We start from the raw sequence: 27,218 nt of genomic DNA, 5'->3' as shown, positions 1-27,218 counted from the left end.
ATCTTTGGCTTCCAGAATTCCTGGGGCCTCTAGAGTGGCCAGACCTATGCTGAGTCCCTGTGGACAGGCTTGTCCCTCAGGCCCAAGGCAAGAGGACATGGGGAGTTGTCTGGCTCTCAGCCTGACCCTATTCCGCTTCTCAGCCCCAGAATTGTCCTGCTTGGCTTGAGGCCCCAGTGCCCGTGTGTGCGGACACCTCTGTGTATGTGTCCAAGTGTGAGTCTTTTCATCTTCTCCCCAACAGTCTCCTGTTGGCCATTCGTAGGCCTAGGGGTATACTGTGCTGTCATTTTTCAGAGGACAGACCTGGGGAAGGGTCCATGCAGGCCTTAAAAGAGAATTTGGAGGTGTCGGGCAGGGAATTCTAGGGTCCCGGGTACCCCTAACAAGTCTAGAAAGGGGATATGGTGTGTGGGTGGGCTTGCGGCTTTGGGTCTATGGACTCCTCAGCCAGTGGGAGAGAGGTATGACCAGAGCAAGGCCAGACTGGGGTGTTTTTCAAACAAGGCCAGGGTGAAAGGGTAGGGCTGCTCCTGGGCCTGAAACTGCGTGCCCTCGGTACACAGTTGGTGCTTCATGTTATCACTGACTGATGCATGACAGAGCGACAGAGGCTGAGCATTCCAGAATTGCTGTGGAATACGTAAATGTGACTCCTGTCCTCCCACCACGCCCTGGAAACCTCCACCTAACAGCGTGGCAAAGTTGAAATGGCTCAGATTTCATAAGGCGGCAGCTGAGTAACATTCCCGACCTCGTAAACTACCAGGAAGACGGATTTACTGAGAAACAGCTTTACTGGGCAGGGAAGAGAAGCACACAGGGCTCTCCCTCCCCTGCTTGAACAGAAGGACTTCAATGAGGCTCCGCTAGGCATCTCTTGGTATATTTCAAGAGACTGCATGCAAGGTTAGAGTCGTCCATTCTCTGTATGTTTTGGACATTACTTGCTCCTGGGATGCTTGGTGTTGAATATCCTGTGACCCTTCCATTCACACTGGCTTGCTTTCAGAGCTTGCCTTTCTTTGACAAGGACCTTAAGAGACATCCATACTGAAATTTCGCTAACAGGAACCACAGGGAGGAGGAACTCTGAATCCCCTCCAACAGCACGTGGAGCCAGCACCTGTCCTGTGGGTTATCTCTGTGGATCACACGTGGTCCCGCTTCACCGATGCAGACCAGTTATTCCCAGGAGAACTTGTGGTAACTGTGTTTCTTGGCAGAAAAAACTTTGAAAAAAGAGCCGATAAATCTTAGCCTAAGTAGAAAAGACTTAGAAGCACAAGACTTAGGAACCTGGAGACCCCCAAATCAGGATCAATAGAGGAGTAGCCAGAAAAATCACATTGGCACATGCCCGACCTATGTCCCCCAGGGAAAAAGGAGCTGGCCCATGCGCAAGATGTGACCTTGCTGTAGGTAACTGTATATGTCAGCACAGTGTTTTCTCCCATTCACAACATTGATTAGCTCTGGTAGACGGAAATCAGAGAGACTGAAATGAGAATTATATAAAAATGTATTGGAGAGAGAGTTAAGAATACGCTTCCAGAAAGAATGTTTGAAATGTTTGGAAATCTAGGGGAATTTTTATTTATTTTTTTTAAGATGTTATTTATCAGGGGGGCGCAGCACAGAGGGACAAGAAGGGGGCCAAAGAAGTGGGAGAAGGACAAGCAGACACCCAGCCGAGCACAGAACCTGACCGAGGCTCAATCCCTGGACTCCGAGATCATGAGCCAAAGCTAGACACTTAAGGACCTGAGCCATCCAGGCACCCCCAAATTTTTACTTTTAAATATGTTACATTTTCATACAATATACCCAGGATGTTTTCCTTCCATTTCCGCAGGCAAAATAGCTCTACATTTGAAGCCGTGGGTTTAATCATTAATCAAAAACAGTAAAATGAAGGGCGCCTGGGTGGCTCAGTGGGTTAAAGCCTCTGCCTTCGGCTCAGGTCATGATCCCTGAGTCCCAGGGTCCTGGGATCGAGCCCGGCATCGGGCTCAGGAGGGAGCCTGCTTCCTCCTCTCTCTCTGCCTGCCTCTCTGCCTACTTGTGATCTCTATCAAATAAATAAATAAAATCTTTTAAAAAAACCAGTAAAATGAATACGTGAAATATGTTCCCTATGTTCTAGATAGACTTCACATATATCCTGCCTAAGTCTCTATCTCTGTGTCTTTTGATCTCTGTCTCTTCGTGTCTGTCTCTGTCTCTCCCCCATCTACGTAAAATCTGGGCATTATACATATGGGGTTGTCCCCACCCCCCTTTAAGGGGCTTCTTGCAGTAGATCAAGACTGGATAGGAATGACTCGTTCTGTTTAGTTTTGAGATTTTAGGGACTATTTTCCTATGGTGAATAAATAGCAGGGACTAATGGCCACGGACAGAGGAAGCAGCTGTCCCAGCCAAGGAAGGGAGTTGACCCATCCCTATTTACTCAAAGGAGCAAACAGTGATTACCAGGTGCTACTCTCCCAGCCCCACACCAACAGTTCTTGCCATAAGGAAATCTTGCCTTTCTTTTAAAGATTTTATTTATTTGACAGACAGAGATCACAAGCAGGCAGAGAGGCAGGCAGAGAGAGAGGGAGGGGGAAGCAGGCTCCCTGCGAGCAGAGAGCCCAACACGGGGCTCCATCCCAGGACCCTGGGATCATGACCTGAGCCAAAGGCAGAGGCTTTAACCCACTGAGCCACCCAGGCGCCCCAGGAAATCTTGCCTTTTATCCTTCTAACTTCTTTTATGATTTCAGAGTCCGTGAAGAAAACTGTTGAGAAGCAGCAATTGCGAATTTTTTTCTTGCCCTCTACTGGAGGCTCCCCCGCCCACTGCACCTCACCCTCACCTGAAGATTACTAGAATCTTTGTCATCTTGTTCTTTTCCAAAGACTGCTTCATTCTGCGGGGGCAGCAGGCTGTGCAACTGGAAACCCTGCCTTTAACTATTACATAAGCATATATTTTTAAAACATTAAAATTTGGGGCTTGCTTCATCGGTGTGCCTTAGTAACCCCAAGTCCTTCCCTAAAAGGAACTTGGCCTCCTCCTCATCTGTGAGAGGGATGTTCGAAATTCCTTCTCGATCAAGATGTGGCCCCACACCCTTCTGTAGGTTTTCCTCTCTTTCGTAAAATGATTCCTTTGGTGATACTGCCCATGTTGGGTTCCAGTGACGAAAGAAATCCTGCTGTCACTGAAGAAATGAGTTGCCCTGTCAGGTGATTGCACTTGTCCCTCAGAAAAGCTGCGGCCTTTCCGACACTCAGTCCAGCCGACCTTACCACTGACTAGGGGACTGTAGGAAATCAGTGAATGAGGGCTGAGCGCTGGGCCACCTCAAAGTCCGTGGCGCCATTGATGAGGAAAGGTAAATAGTGACAATCCTAACACACTCACCATATGCCCCAAGTTACAGAGTGATTTGGACACATGACCTTACTTAGTCCCAATTGGGGCTGTACAGAAATAGAAAATATTATTCCTAGCTTATAGATGAGAAATTCAAGGCTGGGAAGAAAGTCACATGCTCTTCTAGCTCAGGTAGCTGGAAAGGGCTGAGGTTGGGCAGTCAGAGCCCCAAACCCCTTTTCCTTGAGAAGCCACTGGGCCTTGGGTTCCCACATGTCGTATCCTCGAAATTCTACTCCAGGGTGTTGTGGGGAGTGGCTGGGGTATCACCCCAGGTGAGTCTGATTGTCTGAAAGGTCTGAACTAGATGACATTGTGTAGTACTGTCTGTCCAAGACTGTTCCTAGGTTTTCTGTTTAGGTTCGCCTTGTCTGTGTCCTTTAGGTAGGCTTCCCTTACTGAAAGAAGGAAATGAAGCCAGTTATCTTTTCCCCACAGTGAGAGATGGGGAGATCGTGGGGAGAGTGCCTCTGTGAAGGGGCAGGGGTGTCCCGTTACTCTCCCTTGGGGAATCTTTTTAAACTGAGCATTTAATCTTACTATTTAAACCAGCCTGACATCGGGAGTCTTGCCCAGACCCAATAAGGTGATAACAAGATAACATGACTCTGTAACATAGATCCGGCCCCTTACTGCGTTCAGGTATTTCCACATAATGAATCACTCTCCTTCTGCAACAGGTCTTTGTGGAAGGTGGAATTAGCACCGTTGAGCAAGGGAGCTAGCAAAGAATTCAGAGAGACTGAGTTGCTCAAGTTCACTTAGTTATGTGGGTTTTATTTTTAAGATTTAAGATGTATTTATTTTAGAGAGAGGGAGGCGGGAGGGAGAGAGCAGGGGGAGGGGCAGAGGGAGAGGAAGAGAGAGCATCCGGAGTGGACTCCATGCTGAGCATGGAGCTGGACATGAGGCTTGATATCATGACCCTGAGATCATGACCTGAGCCAAAATCAAGAGTCTGACACCCAACCGACTGAGCCACCCAGGTGCCACCCCACCCCCCAAGTTCATCTAGTTTTAAGAGGCAAGGCTAGGACTCAGACTGGGGCTTTCTGACTCTGAAGCCATAGTTCTTCCTCAAATTTGGTGGTATGTGAAGGACTGCATTTTTTTTCCATTTTGGATTTTATTCATCAATTACAGGCTTGCTATGTGTGTGTGTATATATATATATTCATCATATATATATATATATATATGTATATATGTATAAAAAAGAGTATATATATATATATATATATATATATATGGCAGTCTTGCTGACTCTTCTTGTCTGGGACTAACTGGTGGGAAGCCTTCTGCAGCACCCTTCAGCGGTCCCCAGGAGGGCTCTACAGGGCTCTACAGACTCTAGGCCAGTCCTCTTGCCTCTCAGATGGGAGAACTGAGACAGAATCAGGGCCTCTCCTCAGGCTCCTCTGGGAGTGAGTCATGTCAGCAAGGTTCCCAGCCCCCTAGCTCTTGCCTACATCACTCACTTGTCCCTGAGACTAATAACAGGGTAATTTGTGGAGCAAGATGTGTGACTCACCAGTCCAGGGAGGAGAGCTTGTGAGGAAGGACTTGGTGGAGAGGAGCAAAATATTTAATAGCAACTGGAAAGGAGATGCTGACGTGATGCTAATTGGGTTAACATTTCTTTACATTGCAACAGCATTGCCTAGTTACCCAACTCTTAATTTACATTGTTGACTTCTAAATTTAACTAAAAAAACAAGAGGGGGGAGGGAATTCTGCCTTTAAAGGCAGAATTATGAACAGTGGGTCCTGTGTAAATTTCTTGTAGAGTCCCTCCCAATCAGCTTGGGTCCCTTCTCTTTAAACCCTAGGGTTTACATCCTTCTAAGACTTCTCTGTTCTGTAACTGTGCTTCATATCCTGCTGACTTCAGTTATACTTGTTTTTCTGCAAGTTTCTACCCATGTTGCCAGTATAAGTAAACTTTCTTGGTCACTTACCTCTTTCTTGGCCTTATCCTGGGCTTTGGCAATCTCTGTCAATTAGCAACTGGGGCAGAGATACAACAGAGATGTGATAAAGTTAAAGGGGCATCTGGAAGAATGAAATTCTGGTGAATACCGCCTCCTTAAACTGCATTTTCTGTCTTATGTTTATTACCTTCGAAATCTGAAGTCAGTTTAAATCTGTTTTTTTTTTTAGAGGGGGGAGGGGCAGAGAGTGGGAGAGAATCTCAAGCAGGCTCCCCCATTTCACTAAGTGTAGATCCTGACAACCCTGCTTGATTTCATGACCTTTAGATCATGACCTGAGCTGAAACCAAGAGTCACTCAACTGAGCCACCCAGGTACCCCTGAAGTCAGTTTATAGATGGACCTCAAGATCCTATCTTTCTAGTGACTATGGAAGCACATTTTATTTTCCTTGAAATTATTAGAATATAAAAGATTCTGGAGTTAGCTTTTGTATGTATAAGAAGAAGGCTGGGAGAAGTTTTGTGTAGGTAACAAACTTGCCTGCCTTCAAATCAGCTATTAGCTTTTGTATATGAAACCTTTACATGAAAAATTACTCTCTCAAAATGTTGATGCAGAATAAATTACCTTAGTAATACGTCTTAGTAAGACAAGGCACCTGTATTTCCCTGGGACTCTTTCTTCATATTGATAGGGCTGGACTGGATGAGAGTATGATTTTTAGAACAAAATGTACCTTTGTTGACTTGAGTCATTAATAAGAAATCAGTTATTAATTTTCTTTTTTTTTTTTTAAGATTTTTTTTTTTTTTTTTTTTTTGTCAGAGAGAGCGAGCGAGAGCAAGCACAGGCAGACAGAGTGGAAGGCAGAGTCAGAGGGAGAAGCAGGCTCCCCGGAAGAGCAAGGAGCCCGATGCGGGACTCGATCCCAGGACGCTGGGATCATGACCTGAGCCGAAGGAAGCTGCATAACCAACTGAGCCACCCAGGCATCCCTCAGTTATTAATTTTCTTAATTTTGGATCAACAGTAACAAATTATCAGCGGTAAAAATAATTTAAAAATTTTCAACACTAAGGATTTTACCCTTTTTTCAGGTTTCCTTTGGTTTGCTTTTACGTACATGCACGCACGTGTGCACACACACACACATTCAGATGTATATGGATAAAGTAGCATAATAATGAAATCAGGGGTGCCTGGGTGGCTCAGTAATTAGGTGTCTGCCTTCAGCTCAGGTCATGATCCCAGGGTCCTGGGATCCAGCCCCACATCGGGCTCCCTGCTCCGTGGAAAGCCTGCTTCTTCCTCTGCCACTGTGTTCCCCTCTCTCGCTGTGTCTCTCTCTGTCAAATAAATAAATCTTTAAAAATAAATGAAATCATATACCATCATATAATTAAAGTGTAGATATAATTTTGAAATTTTTTACATGTCTAAACATTTTGCATGTTGGTAAATATAATTTTTAATATTAGTTGAATGTTATTGCGTAGAGTTAACATTTCAAAATGGACTTAAATATTCCAGATTTTTAAAACACCCATTATTATGAACACTGAAGTATTATTTATTAGCTATAGCCTAAACATTTTTTTGTCAAGTTTCATATATATTCCAAGGTAGGTTTGAATATTTTAGTGACTCCTAAAATTTGTTACCCTAAGCGGCAGTATCAGTTAGGCTTTTTTAAAATGTAAGTGTTTTAACTAAGTCACATTACTGTATATTATTTTTAAATGACTTCTTATAACAGGTGTCAGTTACAGAATTTGGGGACCTAAAAGTTCGTTTTGTTCTTCTCTCTTTTTTTTTTTTTCAAATATAATGGGATTTTTAAAAATTTATTTTCAGCATAACAGTATTCATTATTTTTTCACCACACCCAGTGCTCCATGCAATCTATGCCCTCTATAATACCCACCACCTGGTACCCCAACCAATGGTATTTAAGAGTTTGACTCCAATCAATTGTTTAACAGGCATGTGATAAAGTGATTTACAGATAGTTACTCACTTAACCCTTTTAACCACCTTATCAGAGAGGTGCAGTTATCACCTGTTTTGTAGATGAAGAAACTGACATTAAGTTAGCTGTCCGAGGGCACACAGTTCTTGGAGTGTCAAAATGAGGCCTTGAACCCAGGCAGTCTGGATTCCCAAATCCTTGGACTTGACCACTGTATTATATACTAACTTCCCTTAATATCTATTGAGCACTTAACTCTTTGTGCCCTTACAGTATGCCAACTTAGGGATGCTCTTGGGATGTCCTTCATCTTGAAGTCTGAGGAGCAGGCCAGATTTTAATCAAATCAATATGCAAACATATATTTACCAATTTGATACAGGTTATGAAGGAAAAGAACACAGAGCGATGACAGTCCTTGATTTGGATTTAAAACAGTGGGGGGTAGGGGTCATAAGAAGTCTTCAAGGAGAAGAGAGCTGGGTAAAGATGGGGAAAGGGTGTCTGGCAGAAAGAATAGTTAATGCACATGCCTGAAGGCAGGAGAGAACTTTTTTGTTCTCAAGGGTCAAAAACCAGACCTGGCTTGTGGGGTCTCAGAGTGAAGGGGAAGGGAGGCATAGCCTGGAAAAGCAGACAGGGGCCCAGTGGCCTGGGGGCTTGTTACAGCTTCTCATTTATAGGAGTCTCCCGAGATGGGGTAGGGCCCCGAGGAGCTGCCTTCAAAGGAGGCTGGGGCCGCTCCAGATAGTAAGCCTCTGGCAGAGCCATCCCCAAATGGGCTTTCTTCTGCACACAACAGCAAACAGCGACTTGTGATTTTCTAGGAATTGAACTTCATTGGCTCAATATTTAAGTTAGTTAGGAAGGGACGATTTCCATTAGGACCCTAGATCAAGGCATATTGTGAAATTTTTTTACAGAGCCAAGAGAAACATGGCCTAAAGAGAATAACACTGGGGGGATAGCCCTGACTTCAAAGAGAACTTGACCCCATACAGATGCCAAGTGCCTAGTTGGCATTTTAGGGGTTTATTAGTTTTGCTGGGAAAATATCCCAATTATGTTTACTAACAGGGAGGAATTGTTGCCCTTGTAGAAAGTGATAGCCAGCTCGTGGGACATTAACCTAACTAAGCTTTAAATGGAGCTAGGAGGAAAGGAGCATAAGCCCATCTTCCTGAAATCTCAATGCATCATTTAATCTATATGCAAACTCTACACAGTATTAGAAGGGAAAAATGAGAAGGCTCCCCCTTCTAATTTGAACTCCAGAGCCTTTTCTTTTCTTTTCTTTTCTTTTTTTTAACTTTTCAGGATAACTTGAGCTTTTGCAAATTAGTATTAGATTAAGCACATAAGGTTAGATTTTTCCAGCAAGGCTGTCTGGGCCCAATCAAGATTGGAGACATGAGGCATTGGCCAGTAGGAAGAACACTAAAGAATATAGGGATCACTGCTCCAGGAAACTTATAACCCTTGGAGCTGAACCAGAGCTTGCAAGGAAACACCACCCTTCCCAGACTCCCTTGAGGGGCAGACCAGTTGGGGAGGGAACAGAGGAGTTACTCCTGGTACTAGCAGAATAGACTGGAAAGCAGCTCTCTAGAACTTGCCAGATATCTACCCTCTAGGATGTGGGGAGGGCTATTCACTGTAAAGTGTCTCCTTGGAAGCCCTCTGCTACAAAACTCCCAAGGGGGCTGCCAGGAGAATCTGCTGGCTGCCAGGGGCACCTGGAGCCTTTTACTGGGATGTACCAGAGTCAGGAAGTAAAACCCTTTCATCCTGCAATGTCTCTCCACCGTCCTCTACTGACAACTCCAGGGCTAGCTGGCAAAGGGAAAAGAGGAAAGGCACCAGATCATTTCACACAGTGGGTAAAAAAGAGTGAATTTGGGAGTTGAGAGGCAATAAATTGATAATTGGCACCAGCTCCATGCAAGAAGCCCCAAAGGCAGAGTAAATACTTAGGGTGCTCCCCAGTAGGCAGAATATTAATGGAAAAACATGCCCCCAAATGACTTAAGGAAGAAGTCTCCTGATTTTTTTTATTATTGAATTTCAGGAGCTCTTTCTATATTGTAGATACAAATATTTTCCATTTCAAATGTTGCAAATATTTTCTCCCAGTCTGTAGGTCTCCTTTTTATTCTCTAAACAGTAATTTGATGAGCAGATGTCTCCAGGTTTTATAATCTGCCTGGAAGCAATATAACACAATACAGCAATATAGTACTTATTTACTTCTCCTTTCAATTTTCCTTTATGTGTTTGAATTATGGTCTAAGCAGTTAAAACAAAAAGGACTCAAAATTCAATGACTTACAGAGAAGGTAAAAGTTCATTTCTCTTGTATGTAGCCAGGAAAATGGGCTCTTTGGCCTCAAAGCTTGCTCTTATATACTGCCATCCCTATTTTCAGGGAGAGAAGCCAGGACACAGAGCTTGGTATTTAAGGAAGTTACTCAAATCAATGCCACCACTGTGTCTTTGACCCAGACGTAGTCACACATGACCACATCTAGTTACAGGGGACGTTGGGAAATGCCTCACGTGGTAGGGCAGTCACATGCCCACATAAAACCTGGGGGCCGGGGTGTAGGGGGACTCTAAAAGGCAGAATGATTGGAAACTCAGGACCTCCTGATGCCCCACAATGACATCTTCGTGGTGATACCTGGTTTTGTTTGCAAATACTCTGAATTGTTCTTTTTTAAATCTGTGGGTGTGTTTTGAATTTCTTCAAGTCTTTAAACTGATATCAAGGTAAAATTTAAAGTGAAAGAATCACTTATTATCTTGTTGCAAGTTAACTACTTCTCTACACAAAGTGTAGGGTTTGTTGGTTTGTTTGTTCCTCTTACGATAAGCCCAGGCATTTGCAGGCTTTTAATGCACTAACTCATCGTAATAAATAGCCCTCAGAGGTAAGTTGCTCTGTCATTTGCCTTGTCTTATCCATTTGCAATGGCACAATTTAAAATTCTTTTTCTTTTAGAATTGGAATTTGCCATTTGCTCCGTCCTTACACTAGTGACAGGAAGCAAGTAGCTGCTGATGTTTTCCTTTGTGTTTTATCTTGAGGCATAACCAGTTTTTTTGGCTGAGTTGGTAGAGTTCATTCCAAAGAGAACACAAACAGATTAAATGTAGATAAACATGTTTACCTGATACCCTTGCACCAAATTTTAAAAACTGTTTTGCAACTGATAAAAATGAGATTGTTTGTAGATAGTGAAACCAAATATCATTTTTGGCTATAGCATCGCTCCTGGAGTGTTCAAAAGTCCATTCTAGCCTCGGTTACCTTTCTGTTGAATGCAACAAATACTTATTTAGTGTTTACTCTGTGGCCAGCCTTGGATATACAACAGTAAACAAGCCAGGCAAGGTCCTTGTTCTGCTGGAGCTGACTTTGTGTCCCCAGAGAATCCTCATCCCACCATAATCTAGCTGGTCACCCAGTCTCCAAAGTTCTCACCAACTCTCACCTCCTCCAACAATAATGATGCTCCGAGATAGTGAGCGCTGATTCCAACGTGTCCTTGTTTCACTTTATCACTCAGGAATACACCTTTAATTCAATTAGCGTTGTCTGCCTAATTTCCCACTTCCGGTCACCAGCCTTTCTGGGAGAGATGTGTTCTGTTCCATAGAGACACTCTCTTTTCACCCTCCTCTATCCAAGAGATATGTTCTGTAAAGTTATCTTCTAAGGCACTGTGGTTATTTTACAGTAGATATTGCACAGATGATTACCAGAATTTCATAACTTGCCCAAAACTTCAGCCTGACTCAGAGTTCTTACCTCAGCAAGGGTCAGAGGGCCACATTTTTTTAGTACTTTGCAAAAACGTTGCTTCAAATAGTGATAAACTAGTGGCCCAGATGGTTTTATTTCTTCAGTCCTAAGGTCAAATTTAATGGTGTTCATCTGAGAAAGTGGCTCAACAGGCTTCCTTCACCCTGTTGGGTTCTGTATCCATGAGGTCAGAAAATAATGAGTCATAAAAACCTACATTAGGGAGATTGTCTTCCTGCAAACTACTGGCAGCTGGAGTAGAAATAGGGTTTAAAACTTCCAGGTGGGAAAACACAGCTGGGCTATGATGCCACCTCCAATACCGATTCTTCTGCGAAGTATAAAGAAACAACCACAGGTGTTTTTCTTGCACATTTTTCTTACTTTTAGAAAGAGCTTCAGATATTTTTAATGTAAATAGTACAGTTCATTCAGATACTTTTATATAAATATGAGTTTCAGGACTGAGAGAATGGACATGGGATGGGAAAGGGGGACTTTTGTGTAACTGATGAGAAAAAAAAAAAAGCACTGGGAGTAATCAAGGAGTAAATAAATACCTTTGCTTAAAAAGCACACCAAGCAGAGATGAAAGAGTCAACAGAGCTGACAATATTTCAGTTGCCATAAAGTCCTAGAGTTGAGCAAAATGAATCAAGATGAGAGGTGGGCTATAAATTGACTGTGGGAATCAGTGGGCTTCTCCAACTGTCCAAGAAGTGAAGGAGCCATGGGGAAAAGGGCCTTGAATGACAGATTTCATTGTTGCAAATGCTCAGGACTACTCTTAAGAGTCATCACCTATGGGCTCTGAAAAAATGCTGATACTTCCCCACGTCAGGATGGCCTAATGCCCTTCCCCGCTGGTTATTATTGAAATACTGTGATATTTAGTTAACGTGGCGTAAAGGTGTTGCTCTACTTGCTGGGTAGGTAAATGTCTTGTCATCTACCAAGCACCTATTTAAGTCTGTGTCAAAGAAGCCAGCACCCTCTTTTACATTGAAAAATACCTCACGTGGTGACTAGTAATAATGTCACTGTCAGATTTGAAACTTGGGCAGAATAGAAGCAAAGATGGCGGGGAGAGAAGGGGATACATGAGTGCCCATTGTCAGCAAGATGAGATCAGAGGGAGGAACTGACAAATGCCCCCAGTTCCTCCTCCACTTAAAATCTCATAGACAACAGAATCCACCTCTTACTATCTTAAACAAAGGACTTCCTTGGAAGGGACTCACAGCCCTGAAGGAAGACTGGTGGACCAGACTTGGATGACGGTGGAAACCAAGAAACCAGGGCAATCAGGAAATCCAAAAAGCCAAGGGATGACAACTGTCTTTTCAGCAGCAGCAACCTAGGCAGGATGCCATCTGCTACTCCTGGTTATCGCTCTCTGCTCCAGACTCGAAGTCCTGAGGAAAGCATCCAACTGGCCATGCCAAGGCCATCCCAGCCAACTCTCAGCAGTTGTAGGATGGTCTCCCTTGGCTCTCACAGTGGGAAAAGCAGTGCACCAACTCCCCCCACAGTGCTGATGTTCCCTGCTGCTCTGAGAGCTGGACACTGGGCTATATCCAAAATGGCACATCTGGTACACTAGAGTCAGGAAAAAGTGGCTATGAAGGAGGCTAGAGGTATTGGCACAGGCTTGTGGCCTTAGGAGCAGCTAGTGGGAGCCTGACAGACTGTGATTTGTTTCCTGCTAGTAAACCGAAGCAGCCCAGAGGATTGGAGACTGCTGGCCCCAGTTCTCTTCAGCTCATTTTTCTGTGTTTAGCCTCTGATCTCATCCTGAGAGAAATAACTGGATGGTAGAGAGGCTGGTGAGAGGCGTAGCCTGGGTTTTAAAGTCAATGGCTAGAGTTAAAATGTTGGCTTGTGGATGTCTACCAAGTACCCTTACCCCCAAAAAGGCTATCAGCTAGGGCAGTTACTTTGCCTTCAGGGCAGTTGGTCTGTTCTTGCTTTAAAGCCTGCTGTTTTCTTCCTCCAAGAAGTCATGAACTTTAAATCATGCTGAAATCTGAATCGAGGTTTATAGTCTTTCCTTCACTTAATGACTCTTCTGGGCTCATGGACACAGGTGAATTTTGGAGGTAACACTTAAGCTCCATAAATGAAATAATGGGGAGCTATAGCATGAAGTTCAGGATGAGCTCTGGGGTAAAAAGATTGAAACTGAGGAGGCTTCTTAACAGTTTTTCTTTTTTCCTTTTCGTGATATAATTCAGACTATCCAACTCACCCATCCAAAAGAGTGTACAAGTCAATATTTTTCAGCATGTTCATGGTCATACAACCCACACCGCATTTTAATCTTTGAACATTTTCAGCACCCCTAGAAGAAACCCTGTACCCCTCATTGGCCACTTTGTGTTTCTCCCCACACTCCCTTCATACACCCCGAGGAACTAGTAACCTTCTTTTTGTTTCTGTGGATTTACCTCTTCTGGACACTTCACATCAATGGAATCACACTGTGTGGCCTTTTGTGTCTGGCTTCTTTTACATAGCATGTTTTTAAGAACAATCTGTGTTGTAGCATGAATCATTTTAATGCCCTGGAATACTCTCTTGAATGCCTACACATAGAATTGCTGGGTTATATGGTAACTCCACGTTTAACCTTTCAAGGAGCTCCCAGACTGTCTTTCACAGCAGCTGTACCATTTCACTTTTCCCACCTGCCATGTTCTCAACATCCTTGCCAACACTTGCTGTCTTCATGATGATAGCCATCCTAGTGGGTCTGAGCGTGGAAGTGATTTGCACTTCCCTGATGCAAATGAGGTTGGGCATTTTTTTTTTTTTCATGAGCTTAGTGGCCATTTGTCTATTTTCTTTGGTGAAATATTCAAATTCAGATTCTTTGCCCATTTTTGAATTGGATTATTTGTCCTTTACTTACTGAGTTGCATGAGTTCTTATTTTATTCTAAGCCCAAATCCCTTATCAAATGTGTGACGTTCAGGTATTTCTCCCATCTTGTGGGTTGTCTTTTTACTGTCTTGATGGTGTCTCTTGGCACACAAAAAGTTTTCATTTTGAGGAAGTCCTATTTATCGATTCTTCTTAATTTTGTCATTTGTACTTCTGGTGTCATATGTAAAGAGGCTTTACCTAAACCCAAGGTCTTGAGTATTTACTCTTATCTAGTCTTTTAAGAATGTTATAGTTTTAGCTCTTTTATTTAGGTTTGTGCTTTGTTTAGAGTTAACTTTTGTATTATGAAGAAGGGAGTCTTACCTGTTTTTGCTTAACAGCAATAATTGATGGTTGGCGGCAGCACCTAAAGAAAGAATAAATAATGAGATTTTTTTTAAAGATTTTATTTATTTATTTGACAGAAAGAGATCACAGTAGGAGAGAGGAAGGGAAGAGATCACAGAGAGAGAGGAAGGGAAGCAGGCCCCCTGCTGAGCAGAGAGCCCGATGCGGGACTCGATCCCAGGACCCTGAGATCATGACCTGAACCGAAGGCAGCAGCTTAACCCACTGAGCCACCCAGGCGCCCCTGAGATTTATTTTTTTTCTCCGTCTGAAACTACATTTTCCAGGGGCCCACCCTCAACTTCTGTATTCTTTCTATTTCACTTTAAATGTTTTAGGCTGTGGAATATTAGCATTACTATGGCTTTCAAGATCTTGACTCATTGCTTGTGTATGATACACAAGGACATTATTTAGCTATTTATTTAGTTATATTTCATTCTGGACAAAAGGATCTGTGCTGCCTGGAGTGGCATTTTAGGAGTGAGCAAACTATTTTTTTTTTTTGTAACAAATATTATACCAATAGCAAGAGAAAAACTAACTCATCACCCTTGCTGTTTGTTCCCTGAGCCCTATACTATCAAATTTGGAGCGAATCAAGTAATGAACATGCTGAGGTGGAACTTTAAGGAGAAAATATCTTTGCCCTTGCAGGTGTAGCTCGTTCTGATGTAGTGAGGGTCAAGGCCAAGACTTGCCGATGACAGGGAGCCTCCCATGGCCAGAGTTGGTTTCTGAAATCTGTAGGAAGTTGAATAGGCTTTGGCCTCTATCTGGCTGTGCACTCAAAACAGATTTCCTCTCTTCATCTCTTCTTTCAGTCCGTTACATCAGGTGGCCCAGGCAACTGAACTTGAGTCCCTAGTTCCCTTACCAACGTGTGTGATTCTCCCTTCCTGACAACTCTTTCACTTGCTCTCCTTGCCTCCTCTTGAGTTCAGATCCACATAAGTCCTGGCTCACTCGTAAGTTCCCTGAGTCCAGGATCACCCCCTTTCCTTTCTGTGGCCCCAAAGCCTGATAGGAAGTATTCAACAAGTCTTTCTTGATTATCTTCATTCCACCATATTTGCACAAATTTGCAACTGTCTTAATGGGACTCCCCCAGAGTAGAAATTATAATGAAATGAACAACACATGAAAAAGAAGGCAGCCCTTCTCTTTCTGCACACAAGCCTTGCAGGTGTGGGTGTGACTGAGGTAGTGCTACTTTGGGCTGAGTCCATTTTTAATAGCGGATGGGGGCAAAGCAAAGCAAGGAGTTATCTTATCAGCTGTTGCTTGTGGTATAGATTTTTCTGAAGGGGACCAGGGTCCAAGCTCTGGTATTCGTTGTCATCTGGAGGTGGAAATCTGCAATGTCAGGACCCTACCCTCTGACCCTCATCCCTGATAGAGCCTTCCTGCTCTCTTGGTCCTTACCCCACTCCCACCACACCCATACTTCAACCTCCCTATTGTGAATCTGAGGACATTGTGATTCCTTTCTCTGATTGACTATTAAAAGATGACATCAAAACATCCTCAAGTTCAAAATGTCAAGACTAAAAATCATTCAGGCTTCAACAATGAGACTAGAACATCTAATCCTGTTTTCTTCTGTGTTTCTGGTTACTTGATTATAGCACTTTCCCTCCTTAGCACTTCTATTCTCTCCTCCCTGTGTTCCTGCCTTTGCCTGGTTTATCTCACTAACTCTTCAGGACATCAATGATCTACTGCTCCAGTGATCTTTCTCTGGCATTTCCCGGCTGGGTTCAGTGTCCATCATTTTGCTCCCACTGTACCCCATATCTATTTATTGTACCTAAGGTATGTCAAAATCATCTAGGTATTCAGGCTGGCCTTGACCACAGTCTGTAAGGTCCTTAGGGCAAGAATGCCATTTTCTTTGTGTTTTCAAGTGCTAGCACAGTGATTGATAAATAATAGAATCCCAGTAGGTATTTGTTGACATGGACGAATCTGGACTTACTATAATATGAAATTAAATATACTTGTTCTTTATTTCCTAGAGAAGTTCTTAGGATACTACTGTAGACTTATACATACTTGAAGCTTTCATGAGGTTGACTTTGGGCATGGTGAAGTGATAGAGATTATTGTTAAATGATTTTTCATACCAAAGAATGATAGAAGAGGAAGATACATACTCATAATATTAACATACATTGTGCCGAAAGTGGTATGTTAAACTTTGGTATGTTAAACTTTAGTTGGCCATGCCATAGCCAATATTGTTCTGAGAATATGAGCAGAGTAATTCTTCTTTAATGCAATAAAGTGTCTGAAAACCCACTGACAAATAGGATTCCTTTTTGCCTTGTTTTCAAATCTCGCAGGCTTGGGTATTTCAAGAAATAATACTCAATGTTATTTGAACTTTAAGTATTTGTTTCACACGTCTAACAGATTCTTTTTCCATCTCTCTAGAATGTTTCAGACGTTTAAAGAATGGTTTTGGTTGGAAAGATTCTGGCTTCCTCCAACAATCAAGTGGTCAGATCTTGAAGATCACGATGGACTCGTCTTTGTAAAACCCTCTCATTTGTACATGACAATCCCATATGCTTTTGGCTTGCTGATCATTAGACATTTCTTTGAAAAGTAAGTAGGACCTGCGTGTCCTTCCCTCCCATGCCTCTTCTTTGCCCCAACTCTGGAATCCTGGACTCTTGGTAAGAACTTTCAGTAATCTGTTGTTCAAAGGAGGGCACTAATGGGCTACATCTGGGGAAGTTCTACAAATTGTATGTACACCTAACATGATTTAGAAGTTGAACACATAAAAATTAGGAACACAGTCTTCTTAAGTGTGTTAGTTTCACAGTGGGGAAAACTGAGATCAAGGGAGGTTAAATAACACAGAGCTTGTTAGTGTCATTGATGGTGTGGGAACCCACTTCATCTTCCACATACCATGCTATCTGACAAAATATATACAGTACACTCCCAGAAAGGCAATGCTAGAAGATTCTGTGTCTAAGGGATACATTATCATTTTAGAATGCCTATAAAATAGCAAAAAATGTTTCATTAAAGACCTAACAATATTTGCTTTATAGCATAGTTTATTTTAAAGGTTTATTGAAAGTTTTAATAGCAGCCTTTCATTCCAAAGTATAAGGAAATCAAAGAGAAAAATACCAATTTGCTTTCTCAGAAAAAGTAAACTTCTTTTCTTTTTCTTAACTTAATTGAAAGAGATATTACTTCAGCCTTTTTTATTAAAACTATACTCGTGTTATGATAACAGAAGATAAATGTTCATCTATAATCTCTATAGTTGTCCTTATTTCAAAAAACTGTTATTAGCACATTAACTTTTTGGAGCAAAAAGAATATTTGAATGTCAGAGTTGGAAAAACTTAAGACAAAATTTGATAAAGATCATTTTGTCCAAGACTAACTGTAATGCAGATCATATGTTTATAACCATTTGCAGGGTCCTTATCTCAAGAGTTCGTTTGACCAACTCTGTTTCATGGACTCTCCAAAAGGTTTTTGTGCAAATAGCAACTTCTCTTGAGCCAACAATGTGCTATTGTTATTGAGAGAAAGAAGAAGCCCCTGGATACCACTTAAACTCGAGTTGGGAGGGGCACCTGGGTGGCTCAGTGGGTTAAAGCCTCTGCCTTCAGCTCAGGTCATGATCCCAGGGTCCTGGGATCGAGCCCCGCATCGGGCTCTCTGCTCGGCAGGGAGCCTGCTTCCCCCTTCCCCTCTCTTTCTGCCTGCCTCTTTGCCTACTTGTGATCTCTGTCTATCAAATAAATAAATAAAATCTTAAAAAAAAAAAAAAACCTCGAGTTGGGAACATTTGAAAATGCTCTACTTTTTTTTACCACGAATTCTATTTTCTAGTTCCATGTTTAGATTTGTCAAAGAATGCATAAATAAAGTAGAATTTTGCCACTGCCCTTCTAAATTAGCAAGTCACTTTCTACTATCTTGAAATACTTGCTTCTCTTGCATGGTGTGTGGTGATCCTTGAATTTGGCTTCCGGGTCCTCTACCTATTTGCACTGCAGATTGCCTGCTTCTCAGTGGACAGCTCCATTTTTTTACATTGTGATCAGGACAGTGAACTAGAAAACTCTTTTGGTTCCTAAAGCAGCACAGCTGTGGAGGACCAACTTGTTCTGCCTTGGCCGAGGCTGCTCCAACAACCATCAGGAAGGAATCCAATTCTCTTGTAACTCCTAGGACCATTCTTGCTTCTTCCCAAGTGATTGAGGATACTCTATGTCATTTTTCTAGTCTTCTTATGTAGCTTTAACTCCCAATAACTCAGCCTTAGCTTTTTCCATTCTGTGACACTACAGAAAACCACGTGTCAGTCCACTAGCCTCATATCTCTTTGAATGCAATAGAAATAAGGAAAATTTAACTGGGGAGGAAGATTATGCCTTTTGAAGCATACATTTATATCTTTTTAAAGTGCATTAGATTAAACCACAAACGTCATAAATAAAATATTATTCACACCTTGCATTTGAGTATATATGTATATAAAATCACAAGTGATATGATTTCAGTCAAGAAAATAAGAGGTAAGTGATCTATTCAAGGGATATATATGGTTCTTGAACCAACATGCCATGATATCAGGCTCAGGGGTGGTGGTTTTTTATTCTCTTGTTAAAACCGTACTTCTTGGACTTTCACAGTGAAATACTCCTGATGGCAGACGAGAGTTAACTAATGTCTCTTGGGAATATAGAAAACATAGCTTAAAGAAGTCTAGTAAATGTGTAATTTTCTGAACTACCTTAAAAATTCATGTAAAATTGACCCTGGGTTTCAGCATATCCTGTGTTATATTTATACAAGAGAGCTTTCTTCTTTTGTCCTAGACTCTGTTTATATTATACCTTCTCATTCTATGAAGTGACCAGTAGTTGTAATTTGGGTGACTCATTTTATCCTTTAGTACTAGCCAGCAGCCATTTAAGATCAGGGAGTGATGTCCTTTCCTAGAAAAGCAAGAGCAGAGAGAGAATTGATGAAGAAGAAAGGAGATCATTTGAAAGTGACTGACATTTGCTTTGTATTTAGGATTACTTTTCCTTATAAGTTTTATGGCGTATATAAATATTTAGGTATATGTGTATGTATGTTGTTGTTGTTGGCCAGGGTGGGTAGGGGGGAGCCTAGAATAACACTTTCTAACTACTTATCTGGACTCTTCTATGCATTCTTCTATGTGTCTGAAGTATGATTGTATGAGATCTAAGCCACTCAGATTTAGATGTTTGTGTAATAAACACATTTACATCTCAGAGTAAATTATGGTTCCAGAATGGTTCAAGGCAGGGGTGAAGGTGGTACAATCAAAAGGTGATCTTTTTCCTTTTATTTAGTTGTGCACTGAGTACACTTAAGTTTTTCTACCATTTTCACTGAGCAGCATAAGCTCATGATGGAATAACATGTCCTCATTCTGCAAAGAACGGAGGGTGGGATGACCGATCTGTCACAATTTACGAGAGTTACTAAGTGTCCTAAATTGACATAATTTCAAAATATGCACATTAGACTTTAATGTTACCTGAGACTTACATTGCTTCAAATATTTTGTTCTTTCACATAAAATCCCCTGATTAAACTCTGTTCAGGGGCACCTGGTGGCTCAGTGGGTTAAGCCTCTGCTTTTGGCTCAGGTCATGATTTCAGGGTCCTGGGATCAAGTCCCACATAGTGCTCTCTGCTCATCGGGGAGCCTGCTTCCCTCCCCCTCTCAACCTGTCTCTCTGCCTACTTGTGATCTCTGTCAAATAAATAAATAAAATCTTTTAAACTCTGTTCAAAGAGCCTTTGAATCTGTAGGACCTAGGAATCGATCTTATGGCAGTGGGCTATTATTTCTGTTTAGGAGAAGTGTTTAAACTTCACATGCTTAATATTTGCCTAGGGCTGCTTTCTTTTTATTCTATAAAAGAATATTGGAAAAAAATAGGGAGGTGGAGGTCTGGGATTGCAATAGGCTTTTGGCTCACAAGGAACTGATGAAGTGTTAGATGAAGAGGGGGCTGTCTGGGTGTCGGAATGGGGCCATCTGAAGGCTCAATTCTGCAATAGTAGCAAACCTAAGAGACTCATTCCTTGGTAATTAACCTAACTGTGAACCATTTACATGGGAGCAGAAGTTCACGTTCTTTTTTCTTCCTCTTGGACATTTTTTTTTATATTCCATATCCATAAAATGAAAGTTCAGGCAAGTTAATCTCCAAGGTCCTTCTAGAGTTAAGACCTGTCATTTCCCTTCTCTTTCAGTTCAGTTTATCAAGTATTTATTATACTCCTTTCTTTTTTCCTTTTTCAAAAGAGATTTTTAAATTATGTACCAGTTCATAATTATTTACAGTTATATTAGATAAAATGGTTGATTTTTCCAGATTTATTTGAAAAGGAAGGATAATCCTGAAATAGAAAACTATATTTATATATTTCCTGTTTTTCATAAAAAATGTTATTTCTGTCTTTGAGGCCTAAGCATCTTAACAAATAAGACCACAGTTCTCTTTTTTGTTTAAATTAATGATTTGAATATAGATGTGTTCCTGATTTCAGCAAGTATACTATGGACAACATGTATTTATCCATTCAGTATACTGAACCATATACGAATCTCCCACATGATCCTCTAAAAGGGAATGTTATACTTTCTTTGGCTTTGAGGTTGGTTGTATTCCCTTACTGCATAAATCTTTTTTTGGCTCAATTCCTCTTTGCTTTTTAAATTCTTCCTAAGTATTTCATTTCTGACATTTGAGAGACAAATGAGTGACTATGACTGAGAACACTACAATATTAAAGCATGCTGTATTTGTGTTATTCAATTGGTAAGAACAATGAGTGTTTCCCCACTAAAAATTTTCATAACTAGTAGGTTGAATAAATGAACCAATTCCATTATTTATCCAAAACTTTGTCAAATGTTTTTTTTGAGATTTTGTTAGTTTTAAGGACATCTTCATTTTTGTTTGATTTGGACATTTTATGCAAAGGGGAATTAATTAATCATAATCCTCAAATCATAGCATGCTCTCTGGTCTGCATAAGACCTCTTTTTGAGTGATTCGAATTAACTTTTTCATTAATTACCTTTTATCCCCTTTTCCTAGTTACATTCCTGCCTGCTGGGTTCTAATGTCGTTGATGGCTTTTTATTTGTATGACCCAGTAAAACATGTGTATAAACATAAAGCATACATATTGTTAGTTGACATAATGGTGTGGTGATAAGACCTTACTCTGTTTCTTCTTTTATTAAATGCAGCCCTATGTTTTATGATCTATCCACATTGCTCTATGTACATCTGGTGCATAGTTTGTTTTTATATGTCTCTGAAATGTATGGGCCATTTCCAGGAAAACTTAGTCCATCTGGAAGTTGGATTGGCTTTATTTTATCAAATTATTTTAGAAAAAATTTTATTCAACTCCCATGGTTATAAAAAAATGAATTGAAGGGATAAATGATCATTCATAACTGGAATTTGTGGCATTTAATTAAACACAGAAACCTCTGAGTAAGTACTAAAATAGACTGACCTGGCAAGAGATAGAGCCTTTGTTACAACTGGAGAAAGAATAGAGTCATATCATTATTTTTTAAAATCAGCTTTAGGGGTACCTGGGTGGTGCAATAGGTTAAGCTTCCAACTCTTGGAATCTCAGGATCTTAAGATCTTATGATCTCAAAGTCATGAGGTCAAGCCCTGCGTCGGGCTCTGCACTCAGCATGGACTACACTTAGATTTCTCTCTCCCTCTTCCTTGGCCCATCCCCTGCCTCCATTAGCTCCCCCCCCCCTCTAAAATAAATAACTAAATCTTTTTAAACATCAGCTTTACTGAGGTATGCTTTACATACGATAAAGTTCATCCAAAATTTGGTGCATTTAGGCACAAGTATGCAGTGGAGTAACCATCACCACAATTATGATGTAGAAGATTTCCACCAGCTGAGAAACTCTCTTATACCCTGTCTGGTTCATCTTCTCCCTACCTACTAGCTCTTCACAATCACTGATATGCTTTCTGTCAGCCTAATTTGCCTTTTCGATTCTTACAAATGGAATCATGTAGATCACAGTCTTTTGTGCCCAGCTTCTCTCACTTAACGTAACACATTGGAGATTGTTTTCATGTTGTTGTGTGTATCAGTGATACCTTGTCATTGCTGGGTAGTCTGTCAACATATTGACATACCACCATTTATTTATCCTTTAGTTGTTGGGAGTTTGAATTGTTTATAGTTTTTAGCTATTATGAATAAAGTTGCTATGAATATTTGAGTATAAGAGCTTGTACAGGCACATGCTTTTATTTCCCTTGGTAAATTGCTAAAAGTGTTTGCTCTTCAAAAGACATTGTTAATGTATGCATACCCATACAATGAATTACCATTCAGTAATAAAAAGGAGCTCACTCCAAATATATCTCAAAACATGAATGGACCTCAAAAACATTAAGCTAATGAAAGAGCCAGCCGCAAGAAACCACATATTATTGTATGATTCCATTATATTAAATATCCTAAAAAGACAAAGCTATAAAGATGAAACAGATTAGCAATTGCCTGAGGAAAGGGGTGAGAGGGAAGAGAATTGACAATAAATATGCATGAGGGATTATATTGAGATGATGAAAATCTTCTAAAGCTGATTTGTGGTGATGATTCTATGACTTGGTAATTTTACTTAAAAAAAAATCACTGAATAGTATACTTGGAAAAGGTGAATTATGCAATATGCAAAAATGCCTTAGGTTGTTTTAAAAAGTATAAATAAAATGAAAAGACAAGCCACAGACTGGGAGAAAAATATTTGCAAAACATGTATCTGATGAGGGACTTAAATTCAGTATATATAAAGAAAACTTTAACTTAATGATAAACAAAGAAATAACTTAATTTTTTTAATGGACAAAATACTTGAGTAAATAATTCACCAAAGATATATAAATGGCAAGTAAACACATGAAAAGGTGTCCAACATCATTAGTCATTAGCAAAATGCAAATTAAAACCACTATACCCCAGAAATTAACAAAAATGTCAGAGTAAGGATCTCCAAATATTCTCTCTTCCTTAAAAGCAATCAGAAAACTAGCAAAAATGGTCAAAATCAACTTTTCAAAATTCACAATTAACCAAAGGTTAGCAGCAATCCAAGGATTGTTATTTAAGAAAAACAGCTGAGTCTTGGAAAGAACAATAAACTCTGTGACATTTTAACTTGCCCTATTCCTATCCTGCCCTGTCCACCTCTATGATAGCTTTAAAAACCCAATAGTCAGGGCGCCTGGGTGGCTCAGTGGGTTAAAGCCTCTGCCTTCGGCTCAGGTCATGATCCTAGGGTCCTGGGATCAAGCCCAGCATAGGGCTCTCAGCTCAGCAGGGAGCCTGCTTCCTCCTCTCTCTCTGCCTGCCTCTCTGTCTACTTGTGATCTCTGTCTGTCAAATAAATAAATAAATAAAATATTTTTTTTAACCCCAACAGTCCTCAATTTCAGTGGAAACTGGTATCCTGGCAGCCATTGAAGGGAGCAAAACAGAGCATCATTACCAGAGAAATGTCATTATCTGACCTCTCTTGTGGTTCCAGAGAAGCCAGTACTTTATTTGACCTGAGTCTTTATTTGACCTGAGTCAGAAAAGCCTTTTCCCTGAAGATGCCTGTCTAAAACACATAGAGGCAATTGATTAACTTTGGAACTACCTGAGGTTGTCAGTAACAATTGGGTCAAATAATAGACTAACCAGAACACTTAAAAAGAAAAACTGGAAAATAAGATGTCCATAGCAGACTTTGATAAGCTCTGACATATTCTTGGAAATCAGAAGGACACTTGAATTTGTAAAACTTTGGGTATTCCCAGGGCTCTCCACATGCCCAGAAAAGATATGAGAAGGCCCTTAGCTCTCAATTCTGGATGATCTTGGGGCTCTGTGCAAAGAGGAAGTGAAGGCTAAGGCAAAGTTGGCAACTGCCTAGCTGAGTGTTGAAGGTTTGCCCCAAAATGTAGGCAGAGCTCTTTGGCAAAGACTGGGAGACTTATTGGTTCCTGGCATTTAAGGAAATCTCTGTCTAGTCATTAGGTGACACTTAAGCTACCCAATAGAGACTTCAGTGCCCAAACATGACAAAGAATACAGACTGAATAGATCATTTCAAACAAGGAATGAAACAAACAAATGGACAATGATAACAAACCACAAAACCAAGAAACTCTGAGAGGGATAATCTGATTTTCAGATTTGCCACATTATATTATTTAACATGTCCAATTTTCAACAAAAATTATAAGGCACGTAAAGAAACGAGAAGTGTGGTCCATTCAAGGAAAAAGTAGTCCCCTTTTTGTAAGGAAAATGTCCCTTACAAAACCAAGATGTTGGCCTTATTAGATAAGGACTTCATTATTTTTTAACTATTTTTTTTTTTTTTGAGAGAGAGAGTATGTGTGAACAGGGGAGGGGAAAAAGGAGAGGGAGAAAGAGAATCCCAAGCAGATTCCATGCACAGCATTGAGCCCAATACAGAGCTCAGTGTCAACCCTGAGATCATGACCCAAGCTGAAATCAAGAATTGTACACTTGGGGCGCCTGGGTGGCTCAGTGGGTTAAAGCCTCTGCCTTCGGCTCAGGTCATGGTCCCATGGTCCTGGGATCGAGCCCCGCATCGGGCTCTCTGCTCGGCGGGGAGTCTGCTTCCTCCTCTCTCTCTGCCTGCTTGTGATCTCTCTCTGTAAAATAAATAATAAAATCTTAAAAAAAAAAAAAAAAAGAATCGTACACTTAACTGACTGTGTCACCCAGGTATCCTTAGATAAAGACTTTAAATCAGGCTGAAATTAGAGGACATGAGACAGTAACTTGAATCCATATGAAGAAATAAAAAGCACCACCAGTAAAGTCACCTATATAAGAAATAAAAAGAAGGTATACACACGGTTTTTGTTTGTAACACATTTCTCTTCTGTCTGATTTAAACCACAACTACATCAAAAAGTAATTATGAATCTGTGTTAATGAAAACACAATTTATAAATATATGATTTTTATCATTAATAGCACAGAACAAGGAGGTAATGGAGTTTTTTTATATTGCTGAAATTATTTTGGTATTAATCTGAACTAGGATGTTATGCATGAAGATGTTAATTATAATCCCTAGGTTAACCACTATGAAAATTATTTTAAAAGAATATTTTGGGGCACCTGGGTACCTCAGTCAGCTGAACATCCAACTCTTGATTTTGACTCAGGTCAAGATCTCATGAGATCAAATCCTTCATCAGGCTCCATGTTTAACATGGAGTTGCTTGAGATTCTCTCACTTTCTCCCTCTCCCACTGCCCTTCCCCCTGCTTGTGCTCACTCTGTCTCTCTAAAATGAATAAATCGTTTTTAAAAAGTTGAAGAAAAATATTTTAAGGAAGAGAGAGAATTAAAAAGCTACACTAGACAATATTTAACACAAAAGAAAACTTACCAAATAGAGAAATAACAAAGACATAAGATACATAAAAAACAAATAACAAAATAGCAGACATAAAAATCCTGTTTTATCAGTAATTAAATGTAATTGGCATTAATGTAAATAGATTAAATATTGCAACTGAAAGGCATAAATAGGAGAGATGGATACAAATACATGATCTGGGGTTCTTGGGTGGCTCAGTTGGTTAAGTGTCTGACTTTTGATTTTGGTTCAGGTCAAGATCTCAGGTTGTGAGATCGAGCCCTACATCAGGCTCCATGCTTAGGACAGAAACTGCTTGTCCTTCTCCCTCTGCTCTTCCCCCTGCTCTCTCTCTCTCAAATAAATAAATAAAATCTTTTAAAAAATACACGATCCAACTGTATGCTTTCTGTAAGAAACACACTTGAGGTTCAAGGACATAAATAGGTTGACAGTAAAATTATGGGAAAAGATAATACCAAGCAAACAGTAACCAAAAGAGAGATGGACTGTCTGTATACTACTATCAGGCAATTTAGGTTTTCATAGACTTTTAAACTGTTACTGGAAAAGAGAACATTTTATAACATAAAAGGATAAATCTATCAAGATGACATAATAATTATAAACATATATGTTCCTAACATCAAAGCTCCAAAATTCATGAAGCAAAACCTGACAGAATTGAAGGGAGAAATACACAACTCAAAAAATAGTTGTGGATGTGAATATCTCACTTTTAATAATGGATAATTGGGGGGGATAGATTAATACAGACATAGAAGACTCAATCAGCTCTATAAACCAAGTAGACCTAACATCATCTGTAGACCATGGCACCCAATGACAAGAGAAGACACATTCTTCTCATAGGCACAAGGAACATTCTTTAGACCATGAGACAAGTCTCAATAAGCTTAAAGAAATGCAAATCTTACCAGGTGTGTTTTCCAGTCACAATGATATGAAATTAAAACTCAGTAACACACAGAAATTGGGAAATGAGCAAATATGTGGCAATTGAACAGCATACTTCTAAATAGCCAATGGGTCAAAGGAGGAATCACAGTAAACTAGAAAATACTTTGAGATGAATGACAAAGAAAACACAATGTCAAAACTTAGGAGATGTAACATGGTGCTTAGAAGGAAATTTATACCTGAAAATACCTATATTAAAAAAGAAGAAAGATCTCAAATCAATAAACTTCTACCTTCAGAAACTAGGGGGAAAAAAGAGCAAACTAAACATCTAGCAAGCAAAAGTTAGGAGATTATAAAGATTAGAGTAGAAAATCAGTGAAAACCAGAACACACCCGGTAAAATTGCTGAGATT

General features: G+C 40.5%; 1 protein-coding gene across 1 annotated transcript in view; it reads left to right on the top strand.

Annotated features, from left to right (window-relative positions):
* CERS3 (ceramide synthase 3) overlaps nt 1–27,218 on the top strand; it is a 96,613-nt gene that overhangs the window by 7,700 nt on the left and 61,695 nt on the right. The window contains exon 3 of the mRNA XM_059418484.1: nt 16,842–17,015. Within this exon, the coding sequence (XP_059274467.1) occupies nt 16,843–17,015 (173 nt within the window). The 5' untranslated portion in view covers nt 16,842. The remainder of the gene's footprint in view (nt 1–16,841; nt 17,016–27,218) is intronic.

The sequence above is a fragment of the Mustela nigripes genome, chromosome 13 (assembly GCF_022355385.1).
Source record: "Mustela nigripes isolate SB6536 chromosome 13, MUSNIG.SB6536, whole genome shotgun sequence".
NCBI classification, from domain to species: domain Eukaryota; kingdom Metazoa; phylum Chordata; class Mammalia; order Carnivora; family Mustelidae; genus Mustela; species Mustela nigripes.
This window is presented reverse-complemented; position numbering and strand designations above follow the sequence as displayed.